Here is a 21760-nt window from a genome sequence, read left to right on the forward strand (position 1 = left end):
CCCTGCCTGACAATAGCCTTCCTCTCAAAAAAAAAAAAAAAAAAAAAAAAAGAGGAAAACACAAATCAAACATTATTTTCTTGACATCTAGAGTTAAATGTCACTTCCTCTTCTCTGACATCTGCTATTTCACTCTCATCATTATATCATTTGTGGAACTTTCATTCACTCTCTTTAGACTATAAACTCTTTGAGGTCAGGAAACATTCTACTTTCTATGTGCAACTGAAGAAGTTCTTGAGAACATTTTCTAAATTAATTCCAACTTATCCTAATGACTTAAAAACAAAAACAAAAACCTAGCTTGGCTTTGAAGAGCAGCCAAGGTTCTTGATATTAGAGAAGCTAAAGGCCACAATGCAAAACAGCTTCCTGAAGAGAATTGCCATGACAGACACCTCTGTGGAAACAGATTAAACAGCACTCAGGATATAAATATCTTCTGGGTGTCCTTCAATACCACCGTCTTAGAGGCGAGGCCTCTGATGGTAGTCGGTACAACAGCCAAGATGAGAATGTTAAAAAAGCAATTCTAAAAGTGATTTGATTTTTAAATGGAATTTAAATTTTCTTCTTTAATCTTTACACTTTCTCTATATTATTTTGAAATAAACTTTACTTATTTAATGAGGTGGGGAATGTCACTTTGTAAAGGAAGGAGAGAGGAAGAGATAAATATTTTAACATATATGTGCAGAGTGAGGTGAAGATACTAGTGTAAATATTGATTTTAACTCAAAATCGTCATTATATTACCACCTACATTCTCCTGACTATAGTCAAAGGACTCATTATATTTTGTAGATATTTATATACTATTTTTATATATTTGATTTTGATCATGTGTGTTATTTTCTGAATTATATTTGGTTAAAACCAAAAATTCAGACTTTAGCAGGTACTGTCATTTATATATAGCCAAACTTAAATTATTCAAGCACTGGTTATCTGAACTGAGGGCTGCCTTGGCTGTTTTTGTCCTTCTGATTCTTGATAGCTGCTCATCAGACATTTTCCTGTTGACCAGTACCTGCCAGAAGTGTCCCGAGCATGGAGGGAGATAAGGGCTGGAGACCCGGGGTCCCCACGACAGGCTCAGGTCATATTTCTGATGGACCAATGACTCAAGCAAAGCTTGAGGATTCCAAATATGGTTTTTTATGGGACATGTGACATTACTATGCTTGCATGTTCTATATTATTTATGTAAAGGAACTATTTCCCTCACTGACAGCTTTAATATCAGGCACACTAAGAATGTAGAAGAGAAGATACGGATAGGATACCCACTTCTTCACCCTCTCTAGTCACAAGAACCAACACCAATATAATTACACATTTCCCAGGCCAAAATCATGTAATACAATCTAAGAAGCTTCAAGAGTAAAGGCAGAACATACAAGTCACAAAATACCAAGAGCTTATTTTGACAAGCTAATTGTGTGTGTTGAACAGGAAAGCAAAATGAAAGTCGAGTACATTTGAGTTATTTAAATTCTCTGCCAAGTCATTTTCTAAATAACCTGTGCCTTCTTCCATGCTGGTACCTTTATTTGAACTGACTCTCCTTTCCCTACTCCCTCGCCTCTAAATTCTCTCCATCCTTTTCAGGTAGATCTCTGCACAGCAGCCTGTGCTCATTCACTGCCCACCTACACTCAATCAGCTACTACCTCAGATGTTTCATGTCACCTGAGCTCAAGTGCCCGTGGTGTGAAGCCAGGGCCACTGTCTTCTAACTTCTATATGTTCCCAGATAACATCACCCAACAATATATTAGGCACACGGTAAGCATAAATGTATAAGCTCATGCAAAACCTCGAGACTCAGGAGCACAAGACTTAGGTTTCAGAAGAAGGACAACCAGAAGGCGCCAGGCCAGCCTTCCATTCTGGTGTCTGAGTGAAGTAAAGACAGAATCCGGTGAACAGCTGTGTAAAGGGCCAAGCTGGTCTCCTAAAGCGAAAGAGACTGACAGGAAGCTCCCATCCCCACTGAGCCACTGTCAGGCACCCAGAAGGTCCAAAAGGCGTAAACACTGGGTTTTCCTGCCACTTTGCCTCTTAATTTATAGGCAGATCATTGTAGGGACACGTTCCATGACGGGCAACAGTTCCCGCAATATCCCTGGCAGTCCCACTCAGCAGGGTGCATAGCTAACCATCACAGCTAACCATGTCTAAGTGAGGCCCCATGGTCTCCCCAGTATTTCTCTCAGAGTGCAGGGAGAGCAGTAGGAGGCGGGGTTCCTACAATCTGTGCATCATCTCTCATCAGGATGGTATTCCGACTCTCACATAAGCATCTCTCTGCCTTTTCACCTCAGCCAACCTATTCCCCCACTCCCACAGCTCACACACTCCCTATGTGCAAACTGTTACCCAAGCGGATAATCCTGATTTTAAACACTTAACAAAAAGAATGGGGGAAAGTACAAACAAAATTTACTAATATCCCTAAGGTGTATTTCAAAGAAAACAAAAGAAGCTAATTATTATGTTTAGTGTTTTTTTTTTAAGTTTCCTCTTACTAAGTAGGACAAAAAAAAAATAAAAAATAAAAAGGAAAGTGAAGCACTGTCTTCATTAACACTATGTTTGATGCATTTACACAAAGTATTTGGCCTCTGTAATTCTCCTCAATAGCTGGGAGCAAAATTCAACTGGGGTAAATCTCAAGTTATAGTGAAAGGTTTCTGTTTTAGTCTTATGAGAAGTTAAAAGTACTGCTGAATCCCACAGCATTCAGGTTTGTTAAAATACAGAAAAATGTAACCCCATAGAAAACCTCAGACATGAAACACCAAGGTTTGAATTAGGGTGCTGACATTTAATGTTTAAGAAGGAAGTATGGGAGAGGAGCTGAGAGAAGGGACGGAGGAAGGCATGCTCTCATCTGTCAGCTTGAGAAAGAACCAGTTCTCTGCTCCCCTCACCCTTGCCCAGCAGAACTCACACTGGAGAGAGGCCAGGAAATATCCTCCGCAGGCAGGAACCGATGTGAGCCAGCACCTCGCTCACATCCTCGGGCGAGGCCATCCTCATGGACATGCTGGACTTCTCAGTTTCCACAACCATCTGCAAGAGCCAGGTGGGACACTGCTGAATAACGACTCCAATTCCTTGACTTTTTTATTTTAAATTACATAAACTATAAACTCACACTGATATGCAGTAATACAATTCCAGTTTTTTAAGAAGCACTTCCTTAAAATAACACCCGTGGTTTAAGACTCAATGGAGTATTTAGGTAGAAGGTGGACAGGTTGTCAGAAACACCCAAAAACTAAAACCAGTGTTGTGAAGAGCCAAACTTCAGATTCGAACAGAGCCCCCATATGTAATGAAAACTGAATTTCCACATTTGCACATGACTTTTCCTCTACCAAGACTTTGTCATGAAATGCTGTCATACAAAGCCCTACTATCCAGTGTAATTAAGAAACCTCCTTTAGTGAATGCCTGAGGGCAACCTGATAGGTACTGTTTTATTTTTCAAACATGTTTTAAAAACAAGAAACCTTATAAGGTATTTAAATGAAATGTTAAAACCTTTTGCCTGAGAAAAAAAAGAAAAATCAAATGCTTATAAAACTTTCAACTTTTCTAAGAAAAGGAGATACTTAGAAAGGATTAGATAAAAGAAAGAAGGTAATAAATGTTTAGTGCTAGGTAGAGTCATTCCTGTAATTAACCACTAGAGCTGTCCAAAACTTATACCAAAATTGTTCTGATTAAAGTCATATAGCCAGTCTTATAAATAAGTATAAATCAACCTTAAAAAAGGGCAGGTCGGAAAAGCACCAATAGGTTGATTATGGACACATTACAAATAAAAAGAATCGACTTCAGTCACTTAAAAAAAGATATCATTGTCTTAGATATCAAAAATAGTCACATAAAATGCAATCCCTTTGGATTATCACTGCCTCAAAATATCCTCACACATTTACTTCCTGTTATTAGTTAATTTGTAAGAAAATCTGCCGGGGGACCATACTTAAGATGCAACTAACCAACTGGATTAACAAAGCAGTTTTTAGATTTGCTTTAGGTTGTCTTAAAATTAGTCAAATAAGAAATAATAATCTGTTCTTCAAAGTGTGTATGTTAAAAGGAAAAGTAACGTAATCTGAGATCAAAGAAAAAGACTTAAATGATTTGAGTCCTGAAAATTCTACTTTTCCATAAATACCCTTAGAGAAATCTGTTAATAAGTATTTAATGCATACCACCTCTTGGCTCCCTGTATAAAAAACATTTTTAATCCTAATTTGCAGCATGTTCGTCAAGAAACTGAAAGCATAGAGGTGTTTACTTAACTGGAGGTGTTCACTGATCAACCCCAGGCTACCTCAATGAGGATTCTTAAGTGAAACCAAAGCCACTTTGTGCAGTTAGCTCAGATGTTTCATATGCACCTATCTGTGCATGTTTTACAAATCAGATACTTTGGGAGGCAGCCATTGTGTCTGCATTCTCGCCCTGTCCCCAACCTTCCAACCTCTGGTAATTAATTATATTGTTCACTACTGAGTACTCCTACTTTCTCCACATGTAGTACATCTACTCAGTTCACAGTTAGGGTGTGAGTAATTAGTGATCGGGTTATTCTAATTCCACTTAATCTTAACACCTAATCATCCTTAATTGTACAGGATTGAATAGAGTGACAGGGAAGAAAAATAGGTGACAGGTGGGAAAGAAATGAGCCTTCAAATTCAACCTTACATGAAAGCAGTCGCACAGCCCGGCATAATATGTCACCACCTTTGTGTAAAGATTGCAACAAAGATGATGGCAGTGAGACTAACACAAGAAATCATTTCATTAGGAAGAACTCGCTCTCAAATCTCTCTCTTTCCCTGCTATTTCAGCTGGGAAAAAACAATGAAACGCTTTTTGCTTAGACATTGAGAAGGACGTAATCCATGACCTCCAATGCACATTTAAAATAATAATTAGAAATATAAACCACTGTATCTCATTTAAGATTTAAATTTCCAACCCGACCCCACCTCCTTTTATAAGGTAGGATAACTTAACTAAATTTTAAGAGGGGCATTTTTTACTGAACCCCAGCTAATAGATCTGTGAAGCATTTTTCCTCTAACAGAAGAAATAGCCATGAGTAATTTGTGAAAATCATTCTATGACAAAGCAAACAATTAACCTTATAATTTAAAAAATCGCAGGTGTTTCAACTGTACAAGAAACAGTCCAAAAGTTCTTTAACTATAAAATTTTATAACTGCTGGCCTAGATTTATTGACCAGAAAGGGTTATGATAATCAAACTTGGAGTATAATAAGACAAAGGTCTCTCAACTTTTCACTAACTCAATAACACATCCACTCTCATTCATACAACAAAATGTGCATGTCTCAGGCAATTATTTGAATGTACAAACTATAATTAAATAATGATAAAACTAACAATGACAAAAAGTTAATAAATCCCAGAAAACATTAGAAAAGCATGTACTAATCAAGGCTAGATCATGAGTGCCACAGGCAGACACTATCAGCTTTATGGTACTACATAAAAGATAATAATAATTATGGATATCAAAGGTCTGAGGTTACATGGGTTTTAATTCTCGACCTTTGAAACAACAAGATCAAATGATGTACTTGATAAAAATACAAATGCTACCCTAGATATACGGAATCCTGTCACGTGTGTATGTGTGCATGCGTGTGTGTTGTGTGTGGGAGGGGGATAATGTGATGGAGAGGGAGGGGTACTGTTGAAGGTATCAGTATTTTTTAAAAACTCCAGTCAATTCCAAAACATCGAATTTTAAATACAATTAAGTGACTGGGATTGCCAATATCTAAACTGCTAGCCCCTCTGCCAAAGCAATACTACTGTTTCACTATAATTTCATCTCCAAGGTCCACACCATGGGACCAAGTTTAACTGAAGTCATATTACAGAGCTATTCTTTTGGTACTTACAGTGACAGAACAGCTCCATGGAATTGAGGGTGACTGCTTTACACCCAGAAGGGACAGGACTATAAAGAGGTATAAGACCAGTTCTTGCAACCACACAGGAAAATTAGTCTTGATGTATCAACATCCCTTCTCATAATTAAATACCAAAATCATAACACATTTTTAATATAACCTTGGTATTAACATTTCAATAGTGTCCTTCTGCTTGCATCTCGATTCCCAAATCATAAACAAACTTCTGATTTAAGAACATCAAGAAATCCCTTGTTATGTCATTACTCATGAATGATGTTACCCTACTTACGAGCCAATATGTTTATCCAAATGGGCAAACATATGGAGCTATAATTTTTCTTCCAAACTCCAGTTTCTGATGATAAACACATAGGATAAAACATTCCTCTAAAACGAACTATGGAAAAGTTCCAAGAATTTGTATGTAATCTCGATCAACATAAAGTGACAATTTTGACAATTTCTTTAAGGAATGTTACCAAAACAAACTACACACACACGTACATTTTCTTTATAGTTCTGAAAACTAAAACAAAAAGTAGAATAAAGATCAGAGTAAGAAGAATCGATGGACTCAACAGAGGAAATCGAAACTAAAAAGCAAATTCTTTGAGATCAATAAAACTGATAAACCTCTAACCAGACTGATGCAAAAAAAAACAAAAACAAATTATCAATATCAGAAATGATAACCTACAGATATTTGAAGAACACATGGATACTATAAACAACTTTGTATCGATAAATTTCACAACAGAGATGAAATGGACAAATTTCTTAAAAGACACAAACTACCAAAACTCACTCAAGAAGAAACATATGATGTGTCTATATATTTTTTTCAAATAAAATTTGTAATTAAAAACCTTCCCAAAGGGAAAACTCCAGGCCCAAATGCCTTCACTAGTAAATTCGACCAAACATTTAAAGAATTAATACCAACTCTATATAACAATACATCATGATCAAAGGGAGTTAATCCCAGAATGAAAGGTTGGTTTAATTTGCAAATCAATCAGTATAAGTCACCATGTTAACAAACTAAAAAGAAAACACACACAATAATCTCAACAGATAGAGAAAACACATTTGAAAAAATCCAACACTAATTCCTGATAAAAACTCTCAGCAGACTAGGAATAGAAGAGAACCTCCTAAACTAGATAAAAGGCAACTATGAAAAATCTACAGCTACCATCAATAACACTTAATGGAAAAAGAACGAATGCTTTCCCTGAGGATTAGGAATAAAACAAGATGTCTGTTCTCACCATTTCTATTCAGCATTTTACTGGAGGCGTTAGCCAGTGCAATTGTCAGGGGCTGAGGTGATGTTACCCTACTGACAAGTCATAAATTAGCCTGTTGCTGTTTTATGAATTCCGGAAGGAGCTAGGAGACTCCGGGGTCAGAGACAAAGCACTTTGTTATTCATGGTACAGCAAAAGGCACCATGTTTGCACAGATATCTCCCTAACCCCCAAAATCCCACAGGGTGACATGGAGGGCTTAGACAGATGCCCACACACGCAGTGGGCTCCTTACAGGAAAGGAACCCTAGAGCTTGAGGGATCACTTGTCTTCACAGTAAACAGTAGGCAAGCTGACTCTTTGTTCAGAGAGAAACATTCATCATCCCCCAAGGCTGCTCATCACGCGTATAACCCTGAGAGGAAGCCTCCGTAAAAGAGTCACAGCATGAATTCAAACCCAGTAAGACCTGTGGGAGCCACGAGGAATTTCTCCCAGCAGCAATACAGCAAGAAAAAGAAATAAACAGTATCAATATTCAAAAAGAAAGAAGTAATACTGTCTTTACTTACAAAAGACAGTCATCTGTGTATAAAATGATATAATGTGTTGGAAAAAAAAAAAAAGCTACCAGAATTAATAGGTGAGTATAGAAAGATAACAAGATGCAAGAGCAATATGCGAAAATCAATTATATTTCTATATACCAGTAAGAAACAATAGGAAATTGAAATTTTAAAATAATATCATTTATAATAGTATCAAAAAAAATGAGATACTTAGGAATAAATCTGACAAAAGATGTATAAGACCAATACACTGAAAGCTACAATAAAATACAACTAAAAAAAATTGGGTCAGAGACTCCATATTGTCAAGATGTCAATTCTCCCCAAACTGATTCATAGAGTCAACATAATCCAAATCTAAAATTCATAAGGAATTGTAAAAGACCTAGAATTACTCAAACAACTTTGAAAAGGAAGAACAAAGTTGAAGGACTAATGTCTGATTTCAAGTCTTACTATGAAGCTACAGTAATCAAGACAGTGTGATAGTGTCATAAAAATAGACAAAAACTAAAGGTACAGGATTCAGCGTCCAGAAATAGACTGACATTTACATGAACTGATCTTCAACAATAGTGAAAGCCAGTTCTGTGAGGAAACAATATTCTTTTATACAAACAGCACTAGAACACATAGATATACTATACACATGCAAAAAAAGAAAAAAAGGAAAAAAAGAACAGTGATCCACATATTGCTTGCTTTATATACAAAAATTACTTCAAAATGGATCCATCATAGAAATAAATGTGTAACCTAGAGTTATAAAACTTCCAGAAAAATTCTTGGCCTTGTGTTAAGCAAAGACTTAGTTAATCTGACACCAAAAAAGCACAATCTATAAAAGAAAATTTTGATAAATTGGACTTTATCAAAATTATAACTTCTGCTCTTCTTGAAAGGCACTGTAAAGAAAATGAAAGGACAAGCTGCAGACTGAGAGAAAGTATTTATAAATCATATATCTGATAAAGGACATGTATTCAGAATATATATAGCGACTCTTAAAACTATAAGAAAACAACTCAATTTAAAAAAGTGACAAAGGACAGATTTGAACTGACACTTGACTATAGAAGATATCTGATGGCGAATAAGAAAATAACAAGACGTTCAATATCTTTAGTCATTAGGGAAACACAAATTAAAACCACAATGAGAAAGCACTGCATGCTTATTAGAATGGCTAAGAAGTTAAACAGACTGACTATGCCGGTGTTGGGGAGGGTGTGGAGGAACTGGAACTCTCACACACTGTTGGTGGTAATATAAAATGACACAACCACTTGGGAAAACACTGTGGCAAATTCTTAAAAAGTTAAATGTATACCAACTTTACGATTAAGCCATTCCATTCCTAGATATCTACCCATAGGAAATGAAAGTCTACATCCAATCAAAGACTTGTACATAGCTGTTCATAGCAGCCTTACTTGTCATATCCAAAAAGCTGGAAACAGCCCAAATGTCCATCAACAGGTGAATGGATTGCAAATTGTGAAATAGACATACAATGGAACACAACTCGGCAATAAAAAGGAATAAACTATTGAGACATGCAACAAAATAAATCAATCGAAATATTTATACTGACTGAAAGAAGGCAGATAAAGAAGACTATATACTGTATGATTCCATTCATATAAAATTTTAGAAAATGCAGACTAATCTGTATCAGCAGAGAGTAGGTGTGTGCCCCTGAGGAGGAGGGCAGGGGCGAGTGATGACAGGTATACAAGAAAACTCTGGGGTGCTGGATACATTAAATACTTTGATCGTGGTAATGGTTTCATGAGAATACATATGTTGAACTCATCAAATGTACACTTCAGTTTACTGCATGTTACTTATAGCTCAATACAACTGTTTTTAAAAGTCTACATTTTATTAATATCAAAAAATTAATTTATTCCTATATTCCCAAAAAGACCTTATATTGTACTGTATGACAGCTATGAAATTTTAGAGCTAAAACTTGTACAAAATCTCTGAGGAACAGCATTTTCACTCTTACATCACCCACTAGCGAAGAGCTAATTAGTTCTTTTCAACCTGCGTTGTGGAGAATGTTTTCCGTATCAGAACCAATGCCCGACTCCTATCCACTCAGCCTCGTCAGGCTCTCATCCAGAAATTTCCATTTTCTCTAATTTTACTTTTTAAATTATCTCAAGAAACTTTCAACAGTGAAACCAAACAGAAGATGTTTCACAGTTTCAGAAAATCAAGAGAGGTGATGACCTTGCAGTTTTGACAATCAGGTTTCTGTTGTTCACACTCACCTGAGCTGGCTTGCTGCAAGTGACACCGTGAATCTCCAAGTAGCTGAAGGTTAACTCGAGCTGCAATTGAGGAAGAGAAATAAAGATCTGTAATGAAGGTTTTAAAATACAATTCAAGGTAAAAACACTACAGTTAGAAATGCTACCAACTTCTAAAGGTACGCTGGTTCAGTATCTCCATTCATTCAATAAGAGAGGACCTTGATTGATCATATTTCAGAAAAAAGTATTATTCACATCCCTGATGGGTTGAAAGGAAGGTACATATTTGACTTTTTAAATTTAATCCAGGAACAAACCCAATGAAGTTTTATACTTTTACTCTGGTAGTTATTCAGAGAAATGAATGTATGAAGTGAGCCACCTAAAATATACTTTTTTCTTTTATTTCAAAATTTTGCTTCAGAAAATCACACAAATGAAGTCAATGTTGGTTTTCCTTTCTTTCTAAATACTTATTTACCTCTTTGGATTGCACTCTGACTCATTTCTTCTATGATCATTCATAAAAATTCATATTTTGAATGGATTTAGAGAGATAATATTTATGAATTTTAAACACAGTTAAAGTCTTCTTTCTTTCTGCATGTAGATAAATGATTAATTTTCTTTTTATTTCAATAAAAAGTGCCCTTTCCTCTCTTCTCATGTAATCGGCATTTCTTTTTCTTCAAAACATCTCTCGACTTGCACTGTCTGTCTGTTTTTCCTGGACTATAGCCACTAATCTTTCTCCTGGTTTTGCGGTCTTTTGTTCTACTACGGCAAACAGTCCCAGGGAACAGGACTGGAGACAATGGAGGACTGAGTTGGATCAGTTTGTTTTGCCCTCTCGCCTTAAAGCTAGAACTGTAATGAGAAAAGAACCCACGCATCCAGAAACAAATCCGCAAGACCCTTGGTTCTGCTCACTGGGGTAGTGAGTAAATCAGAACACAGACCTCCTGAATCTCCAGTTACATATCTTGAAGTATGGTGATGAGGACTGGATATAAAGAGATGATTCATTCTTTCACTACTCACTTTGTCAACCAGCAGACATGTATGGAAGGCCTACTATGTGCCAGCGTTGGAAATGGACAGAAGAATAAAACACTTGTCTTCCAAGAGGTAAATGCAGCATTGGAGGCTCATTTTAAACATTTAATTACAGTAGAAATCTTCTTACCTATTATCAAGTCAATACTTGGTTGGGTTTTGAAAAGTCATTTAAAGCAGGGAATTATTTTCTAAAAAGTTATATATCTACCTTCATTTATTTCAACTTAGAATGTATAAATACATTTTCATATGCTAGCCTTTGGTTTAATGCCAAAGCTTCGTCTTTGAGTTAAGCCTACCAGCTGGCCCTCTAGTGGCATTTCCTCTATGAGCCACACTGTAATACAACTTGGAGTAAGAACTTGAAGACACTTGCCAAGCAGTATAAAAGCAGACATTTCTATATTATGTTTCCCATCCCTTCAGCCTTTAACAGTTTAACAGCCTTAACAATACAGTAATTTTTTAAGTAATTCACATTGTCAACATTCAATCTTTCATAGACATAGCCTCCTTTAGAAACCATATTTCATTGGTATGTGAAATATCTTTAATAAATATATTGTTTTTCTAATTTTACAACATTTTTCAAATAAAGTTGAGATTCAATATTACATTAGTTTCAAGTGTAGAGCATAGTGGTTAGACAGTTATATAACTTGCAAAGTAATCCTTCCAATATGTCTAGTACACCTGGACACTACACATAGTTATTACAATATTATTGACTATATCCCCTATGCTGTACTTCACATCCCTGTGACTATTCTGAAACTGCTAATCTGTACTTCTTAATCCCTTCATCTTTTTTCACCTAGCCTCCTAACCCCTCTCTCATCTGACAACCATTAGTTTGTTCTCTGTATCTATGAGTTTTCTTGTTTTGTTTGTTCATTTATTTCATTCTTTAGATTCCATATAAAGGTAAAATTATATGGTATTTGTCTTTCGCTGTATGACTTTTTTCACTGAGCATAATACCTTCTAGGTCTATCCATTGTTTTTTCACAAATGGTAAGATTTCATTCTTTATTACTCCACCGTATATATGCATCACCTCTTCTTTACCCAATCATCTATCAACAAGAATTTAGGTTGCTTCCATATTTGAAGTATTATAAATAATGCTGCAGTGAACATAAGGATGTATATATCTTTTCAAATTACTGTTTTAGATTGCTTTGGATAAATATCCGGAAGTGGAATTACTGGGTTATGTGGTTGTTATATAATATTTTGAGGAAACTCCATACTATTTTCCATAATGGCTGCACAAATTTACAATCCTACCAACAGTACATGAGGGTTCCCTCTTCTCCACATCCCTGCCAACGCTTGTTGATTGTTGATTCACTGATGTGACAGGTATGAGATGATATTGTATTGTGATTTTAATTTGCATTTCCCTGACAGTGATTTGAATAACTTTTCATGTATCTTTTGGTCATCTGTATGTTCTCGTCAAAGAAATGTCTATCTATACAGGTCCTCTGCCCATTTTTAAATTGAGTTGTTTGCTTTTTTGGTGTTAAGTTGTATGTGTTCTTTATATGTTTTGGATATTAACCCCTGTTGGAGGTATCACTTCTGAATATCTTCTCCCATTCAGTAGGTTGTCTTTTCATTTTGTTGTTGGTTTCCTTTGCTGTGCAAAAACTTTTTGGTTTGATTGTAGTCCTGTTTATTTTTCTCGTGTTTCCCTTGCTCAAGGAGATATATCCAAAAAAAAAAAAAAATTGCTAAGCGACGTCAAAGAGTTTACTGCCTATGTTTTCTGCTAGTCTGCTAGTTTTATGGTTTTGGATCTTACATTTAAGTCTTTAATCCATCTTTAGTTTATTCCTGCATTTATTCCAGTGCATTTATTTAGTTTACTCCTGCATTTATTCGGGTCTTACATTTAAGTCTTTAATCCATCTTTAGTTTATTCCTGTGGTGTAAGAAGGTGGTTTAGTTGCATTTTTTTTTTGTATATATCTGTCCAGTTTTCCCAAAACCATTTATTATGAAAAGACTGTTTTTATCTCATTGCAAATTCTTACCTCCTTTGTCACAGATTAACTGACTATATAAGATTACTGTAGCCTTAAAGTATAGATATCAAGAAGTGTGACTCTCAGTCTGTGTATCTTTTGATTTGAAGTGTGTCTCTTATAGGCAGCATATGTATGGGTCTTATCTTTTTAATCGGAGTATGTAATCCATTTAAAGTAATTATTGATAGGTATGTAGTTATTGCCATTTTACTATTCATATGTTCAACCTTTTTTCTTCTTCTTCTTAAAAAAAGTCCCTTTAATATTTCTTATAATATTGGTTTGGTGGTGATAAACTGTTAGCTTTTTCTTGTTTGGGAAGCTTCCGCCTCTCTAGCTTTACTGAAATATAATAGACAATTAGTTGCTTGCATTTACGCTGAACAATTTGTTTTTTTCAATTATAGTTGGCATACAATAATATATTACTTTCAGTTGTACAGCAGCATAGTGACTAGAGATCTATATCTCAAAGTAATCACCCCCACTAAATCTAGTACCCCTTATCCCCCTTACATATTATTACATTGTTAACTATTTTCCTTATGCTACCCTTTATATCTCCATGTCTATTTTGGAACTATCCATTTGTACTTATTAATCCCTTTGCCCTTTTCACCATCCCCCCAACTCCCTACCATCTAGGAGCCCTCAAACTATTCTTTGTATCTATGACTTTGTTTCTGTTGCTGTTGTTTATTTTGTTCCTCAGATTCCACATGTACATGAAATCAAGCAACATTTGTCTTTATCTGACTTATTTCATTTAGTGCAATACCCTCTAGGTCCATCAAGGCAATGTATTTTTCCATCCCTTTCCTTTTAGTCTGTGTGAGTCTCTTGTAGATAGCCTATGTAAGGTTCTTGCTTTCTTATCCATTCAGCCATCCTGTCTTTTAGTTGGAACACTTAATTCTTTTCCATTCGAGGTACTCGTTGATAGGTATGGAGTTATTACCATTCTTTATTCCTGTTTTTGATACATGTTCTTTCTTCTTAAAGAAGTCCCTCCAACATTTCCTGTATTACTGGCTTAATGATGATAAAATCCTTTAGCTTATTTTTGTCTGGGAAGCTCTTTGCCTGTCCTTCGACTCTGAATGATAGCTTTGCTGGATAAAGTATTCTTGGTTGTAGATCCTGGGTTTTCATCACATCGAATATTTTGTGCCAAGCCCTTCTGTCCTGCATAGTTTCTCTTGAGAAATCAGCTGCCAGTCTTATGGGTGCTCCCTTAGAGGTAAATAACTGCTTTTCTCTAACTGCTTTTAAGATTCTTTCTATTTAAACTTTGGCATTTTAATTATAATGTGCCTCTTTGGGTTCATCTTTTTTGGAACTCTTTTTTAGCTTCCTGGAGTGGTATGTCTATTTTCTTCATCAGGTTAGAGAAGTTTTCCATCATTATTTCTTCAAATAGCTATTCAACATCTTGCTTTCCTTCAGGTACTCCTATAACAGGATATTTTTACACTGGATTGTGTCCCCTAGTATCCTTAATTATTATAGTCTTGGCTTCTTTTTTCTGGCCATTCTGATTGAGTGTTCTTGTCTTCCTAGTCCTCTATATCGGTGGTTCAAACCTCTTCTTTATCCACTCTGTTGATTCCCTCTAATATCCTCTTCATCTCAGACAATGTGTTCTTCATTTCTGACTGGTTCTCTTTTATAATTTCCATTCCCATTTTTATGGGTTTTTTTTTTAGCTCTTTGTTAAAGTTCTCACTGAATTCATCTCTACACTTCCCCTAAGTTCATTGAGCATCTTTATAACCAGTGTTTTGAACTCTGCATCTGTTAGATTGCTTGACTCCATTATTTCTGGATCTCTGTTCTGCTCTGTTCTGTTCTCTCACATGGTTTCTGCTTGTCTTCCCATTTTAGCTGCCTTTCTGTTTCTATGTACTAAGCAAAGCTCTTAAGTCTTCCAGTCTTACTAGTGTGGCTTTGTGTCGTAGGTGTCCAGTGGCACAGTCCTGACAGGGATTCACTTGCAAGCCAAGTTTAGCCCCAGCCTGTGCCCTCTGAGACCACCTGTTAGGATTCAGCAAGCAATCCACAGATGCTGTGCTTATAGTTGCCTCACCAGAAACCAAAGTCAGCTGCCATCAGTGTGAGTCTTGGCGTTGCTCAGTAAGGAGCACTGGACTCACCACGGATACTACTGGAGGTGGCTTGGGAGGGGCCACAAGTTGGGGGAGGTGGAGTTTCAGGGAATCCTCTGGGTAGAGCGACCTCTGTTACCCAGTCTGATGTGTCTCAGCTATGGCAGAGCTGTGTCCGCACACTGGGATGGGGGAGGGCTTACCAGAAGAACAATGGATACCTCCAACACTTCTGCCCAGGAGAAAGCCTCACCTCCAGCCCTCATGCGAACAATTTAGTGTCCCGCTGTAAGTCCCTGGTACACCCCAAGTAGCCAATCTGGTGCTGGTGCTCAGTGAGGAAGTTACTCACAACAAAAGTCTGCTCACAGATGCGGCCCCTGTAAGAGGCTTCTGTCACTGCCACTGCTGCAGCCTCTGTCCCACTCAGTCACTAGGGACCAGGCAGCCTCGCATCTTTGTCCCCTCTTACCTTCTACCATTGCAAGGTGATTTCTTATTTCTCTCTGTGTAGTGCTTCTGTTCATCTAGATCTCAGGCAACTCTTCTTGCTGTTTGCTCCATGTTTCCATCACAAATTTGATTTGGTCACAAGAGGAATAAACAAACCTCTATCATCTATGCCATTTCTTCCCCCTATCTATGGCTTGGAAACTCTTTATCTCTCCTTCAATTCTAAATGAGCACCTTGCTGGGTACAGAAATCTTGGTTGTAGATTTTTACTTTTCATCACTTTGAATATTTCATGCCAATCCCTTCTGGCATGCAGTTTTTTTTATTGAGAAATCAGCTGAGTCTTATCAGCTCCCTGTCTTATCAGCTCCCTTGTAGGTAACTAACTGCTTTTCTCTTGGCTGCTTTTAAGAATCTTTTTCTTTAGCCTTTGGCATTTTAATTATGATGTGTCTTGGTGTGGGCCTCTTTGAGTTCATCTTGTTTGGGGCTTTCTGAGCTTCCTGGGCTTGTCTGTCTATTTCTTTCAATAGATTAGAGAAGTTTTCAATTATTATTTCCTCAAATAGGTTTTCAATTCCTTGCTCTCTTCTCCTTCTGGTACCCTATGATGCGAATGTGGGTATGCTTGATGTTGTCCCAGAGGTTCCTTAAACCACCCTAATTTTTTAAAATTGTTTTCTTTTTCTGTTCCAATCGGGTGTTTTACATTACCTCTTCTTCCAAATTGCTGACTTGCTCCTCTGCTTCATCTAATCTGCTGTTGCTTTCATCTATTGTATTCTTCATTTCAGTTATTATATTAATTTCTGAATGGTTCTTTTTTATGGTTTATATCTCTTCGTGTAAGTTCTCACAGAGTTTATCTATTCTACCCCTAAGTTTATTGAGCATTCTTATAACCAGTTTTGAACTCTGTATCTGGTAGATTGCTTGTCTCCATTTAATTCTTCTTCTGGACTTTTGTTTTGTTCTTTCATTTGGGACATGTTTGTCTCCTCATTTTGGCTGCCTCCTTGCGTTTGTTTCTATGTCTTAGGTAGATCTGCTACATCAAGCGGTCTTGGCCTGGTGGCTTTATGTAGAAAGTGTCCTGTTGGGCCCAGTGGTGCAGTCTCCCTGGCCACCTGAAGCAGGTACTCCAGGGAAATCTTTTGTGTGGTTGTGTGTGCTCTCCTGTTGTAGGTGAGCCTTAATTGCTATAGGCATGTCAGTGGGTGGGACTGATCCTCAGGCTGACTGGTTGTGAGGACTGGCTGTGATGACATCGTATAAGCTGTTGTTTGGGGGCTGACCCCACAGAGTGTGGTTCGCTCTGGCAGGAATCTGGTGCCTGCCAAGTCCACCCTTTCGGTGTGTCATTTGTGGACGCAACAGGGTGGTGCTCTGGCTGGCCACTGGGTGTGCTAGTTTGGGGGCCTCTTGGGAGGGGCTCTAGTGCAGGCCCAGGTCAGCTGCTACCTGTGCCTGGCCAAAAGCCACCTGGTAGAAGCTATAAAGTGATCTGCAGTTCATAGTAGCATGTGTTTGGCTTGAATTAGCCTAAGATAGGCTAAGCTGCAAATGGAGGCTGGATGCAAGTAATGCTGGACTTAGGCCACTTAGTAATAGGTATGGGGCACTGAGGCAAAATGCTGCTTATTTGGGGTTTGTGGACCTTTGAGAAATTTTAGTAAAGTCTACAGTGTGGGCTGAGGACCACTGACTGAGTGCAGTAGCTGCTGAAGGAGGTTCAGGGTCAGTTCTGGAGTTGAGTAGGGTGGGGTCATAGGGAATTACCAGGGCAGGGAAAATGGTGTTAGCCAGTTTAATGGAGACTGAGACTTGTTGCCCACCTGTGCCTGCCAGCTGAGTGCAAGGGAATGGGGGGATGGGGTTCAACAAAGGAAAAATGGCTCCTACCGGCATTTCTACCTGCGCCTGCCAGGTGAGTGGAAGAAGGCTCAACAGGTACACTCTCACAATCCAGCAGCTATGAAAATGCAGCTCGTGTCATCAGCACCATCAGGGATGGCATGGAAAGCTCTGGTCGATGTGGATCAGTGACACTAGCTGGAGGTCAGCTAAGATGCTTCCACTGGACCCGAGGTCTGTCACTGGGAGAAGCAAAGTGCCAGGGAGCCAGGGAAGCATTGTGATGTTTCAGCTGGGCCTGGAAGAATGACTTCAAGCTTAGCAAGCAAAGATGGAGTAGAAAAGGAAAACCAGACAGAGGGAAAAAATTTGCAAAGATATAGCAGCATTTAAAGACCTCGGACAGGCACAAACTAGAAGTAGATCCTGCACTATACACTATCTGTGGGGTTGAGACTATGATTCCTCAGAGTCCCAGTTATTGTTAATGGTGAGGAAGCGAGGCTCTAAAACGGGCATCATAGCAAAGTTCAAATCATTTTCTCTAATCTCATTCATGGTTATTATTAATAGGCCTTTGCTCTCAAGTCCCCCCAAATGGCCCTCCCCGACTCCAACCCATCCCAAAGACAGTTTAAAGACTGTCACTGGGCAGGAGGAGGCAGGAAGCTATTAGGAGACTGAGACATGTGCAGGCTGCTTGAAGACTGCAGGACATTTTTAGGACAGAACCACAGACAGTAGTGATTGATTAGACAGAAGCAGGAATTAGCCCAAACTACCAACAGCTTTTCCACCACTCTCTCACTTACCCCACCCCCACCCACCAGCAAGAGAGGCCCCACCCCACAGGCAACAGAGCAAATCTAAATGTGATGACATGACTATTCTTCAGTGACTCCCACTACTCTACAAGCAACCGTCCCTCCTCAGCCAGCCCAGGTCCCGCCAACTTTTGAAACTATTTCCCTCCCACACAGCTTCCTCCACTACCCTGGGCACACATCCCGGCTCCCCGAATATCCTGCTCTTTCATCCTGCTAAACCTTCAACCAGTGGAAGACACCCTCATCTGGCTGACGGGGAGGGTGACCCTTCAACCAGCTTCTCGACTGAACCTTCCCATCCTCACACCGCGAAGCAGAGCTGAGGCTTTCTGGGGTGGAGGCAAGGTACTATTTCCTCATTTGAGTGTGACTGTAGATATATGCTCTGTGATTAATCACTGAGACGAATATTTCTACTCTGGGCATGACTGTATAGGTGGCACATTTAAATAGAAAGACAAAAGAAAAAAAATGTTCAATCAGCCCCCAATGAAAAGAGAAGAAACCTATGTCATAATCAGGTGTACACAACTGTTCTGAATGTAATTATTTCCCTAGAAAATTAATGTCACTGACACTGGTTATGCTTCTTGGCTCAGGTATACTGTGGAACACGAAAGCCAGACTTCTCTGTGGGAGAAACTGCATGCAGACCACTTAGGAATAAAATCTGCCTTTCTTAGTATGCGATGCTGACATTATCAGAAATCAGAACCAACGTACAAACTACCCTAGCCAGGCAGATGTGAAACATTAAGACACATCACAGGGTGAAACTGGGCCTTCGCTCAGGGGCAACCAGGGAGAGGGCGGTCCAGGATCAGCCAGCAGAAGGGAGGAAGGAGACTTCCTAAGAGGAAATACACCTGCTGCTGCGTCATAATGTTTTTAATTAGGGTAAACTGCGGGTCTAGGAGTCTTCCTCTCAAGACGCTGCTTGCCTATTTTCTTGAGCTCATAAAATTTCCTTCTGCAATTAATTTTTCACCAGTGAGATAATGGTTAATTCACTTCTTTCTGTCATTCCTTCAGGCATTTTAATATATAGATAATATAGCCCAACATCATTTACACAATAATTGATTTCATTTATAACACACTGTTAACATATAGACTCACTTTATATTATCAAATGGGGCTAGGACCAGCTGTCTCATTCCCCAGAGAAATTTTTTTTAAAATTTAGCATTTGTATAATCAGAAAGGAATAAGACAGCTGGTACCCTAGCCTTTGACTAGCAAACAGTAGGTTGATATCTTCCCAAAGTTCAGCAAAACTCCTGCAAATCTTTAGACTGCAAGTCCTAAGCAGTCCATTGCATTGCAGCACCATGTCATCTAGCACATAAATAGGTATTCACAAAACACCGGCTAATGTTGAATGTTGAACTTTAAAAAGCTAGGGGGACTAAGAAAATGAGCAAGTCATACAGCAACCCTAACATCACAGCACATGAGGTTGAAAAATCTCCCATTCCACACTCATCTTACTGGATCTGGCAGGGGCGACAGCTCAGCTCAGGAGAAAGGAGAAAAGAGTAGGACCTAGTGAGCCTACCTCTTCTTTCTCCTATTCATTACTCACAAATCCTGAGACAAGTCAACTTTGTATCCTTTGAGCTATCTTCTAATATATTGCTCACCTGAAAGGCTACTCTGTGAATTAAGTGAGATAAATACTTAAAATATACTTAGTAGATAACTAATTAAATGAAAGTAATAACAAGGAAGTGAAGCAGCCCCTGCTCTCATTCTTTAATGAGAATCACACATCTGTCACCTACTCGTGGAAGCATGAGGCTGAGCAGGTTACTGTACCTCGGTTTTCTCATCTGTTAGGTGAGAGTAATAATAAAACCTACATTGTGGTTTTCATACATCTCTTTAAGGAAAAAATCTTATTTATTAAAACAGCACGCAATAAATGTAGCTATCACCATCTTTTTAGGAAAAAAATCCCAAATTTTTGTTACCAGTCAGTGCATTACATATAAAATTGTTCCACACCCTTTTGTTACCATTAAAAAAGTTTTTAAAAAAAATCATTGCCTAGTTCACAAGCTATCACTTCAGATTCTAATTTGTACCATATAATGAAGGACATTTTATATGTTAAACAGATCTTGTCAAGAACAAAGTGGCACCGTGTTATTTTCTAAGCACTAGCAGAGTGCATGGGGAACGGCTGAGGTGGCAATGCACTCCTTAGAGCTATGACGGTTCTTCCCCACCTGTTCAAGCCTTAGAAAAATCTGCCATTACTGGACCGAAGAAAATAAGAACTTGATGTGAAAAAAGTATACACCATGCCCCAGTTGAGAGAGAAAAATGACTAGAACCCACAAGCCTCAGGACACAGAGCACACAGAATGCTTCACCTCCTTTCTTGGGACACCTTTCCATGAAGAGGGAACAAGGAGTAAAAATGAGCCTAAATCATAAGTCTATATATTTGAGGAGTGAGTGTGTGTGTGGTGGGGGTGGGCGGGGAGAGGAGAGAGGAGAGAGGGGAGAGGGAATGTGTGCACATGTGTGGGAAGGAGGAACCTCATCAGTACTTACCTTGGTGGGGATTCGTGCTGTGAGAAGGAAGGCTCGGCATGATGTGAGCACCTGCAAGACAGAAGCAGCAGCGTAAGTACCACAAAGTGAGCCTGATGGGCTCTGGTGTTACCATGGGATTTGAATGAGGGATGCTGGGCATAAGAAACAGGACTAGTCCCTGCTGGTCTGCCTGTCTGTCTGTTGTCTCTGTCTCTCTACATGTCTCTATCTACCTGATTCTATGTGTGTATCTCCTAGTCTATCTGTGTCTCTTCTGGCCCTCTCCCCGACCCTTCCCTCAATCCCTTCTCTCTGCTGTCGCTGCCACCATCCCCACCATGCCCTACGCCATCTCGTTCTTGTCCGTCCTCTGGCACTCCCTCTGCCTTCACTCTGCCCTCCATTTCCCAGCACTTTCTCTACGCTAATCACTTGAGACCTTGTATGTCATTTATGCCTACTGCAAAATAGTAGACACCAATCACAGAAGAAATACCGCACTCTGGAATGGTATTTCATTTGCTGCAGAGAAACTTGAACAAAACATAAAATAAAAATGACATGACACCTTTGGACTTATACAGTAAGCATACTGGTAATTAAGTGATTACAAGGTCCCCTGCGTAATCTAACTAATAAGTCTTAAAAACTAATCTCAAAACAGGCACCCGAACAACTGGCATGCAGTGGCAATCACTAGCGCGGGCATGGGCTGGCCTCCTGCTCCCTTACAAGTGTGGCTTTGGAGAAGAACGCCTCCCACAAGCAGCGAGGCATCAAATGACCTACCCTCTCCTGAAAACTCACCACAGGGGACTTCTA

The 21760-nt window shown here is 38.6% G+C and overlaps 1 protein-coding gene across 9 annotated transcripts in view; it reads right to left on the minus strand.

Moving 5' to 3' along the window:
* Positions 1-21760, minus strand: part of CARMIL1 (capping protein regulator and myosin 1 linker 1) — a 261243-nt gene that overhangs the window by 145632 nt on the left and 93851 nt on the right. For all 9 annotated transcript variants that reach the window (XM_039857089.1, XM_039857092.1, XM_039857088.1 and 6 more), the window contains 3 exons: positions 20957-21007; positions 10078-10137; positions 2957-3078 (listed from right to left, as the gene is read on the minus strand). In XM_039857089.1, coding sequence (XP_039713023.1) covers positions 2957-3078; positions 10078-10137; positions 20957-21007 — 233 coding nt within the window. The remainder of the gene's footprint in view (positions 1-2956; positions 3079-10077; positions 10138-20956; positions 21008-21760) is intronic.

The sequence above is a fragment of the Pteropus medius genome, unplaced genomic scaffold (assembly GCF_902729225.1).
Source record: "Pteropus medius unplaced genomic scaffold, Ma_sr-lr_union100, whole genome shotgun sequence".
Lineage (NCBI taxonomy): Eukaryota > Metazoa > Chordata > Mammalia > Chiroptera > Pteropodidae > Pteropus > Pteropus medius.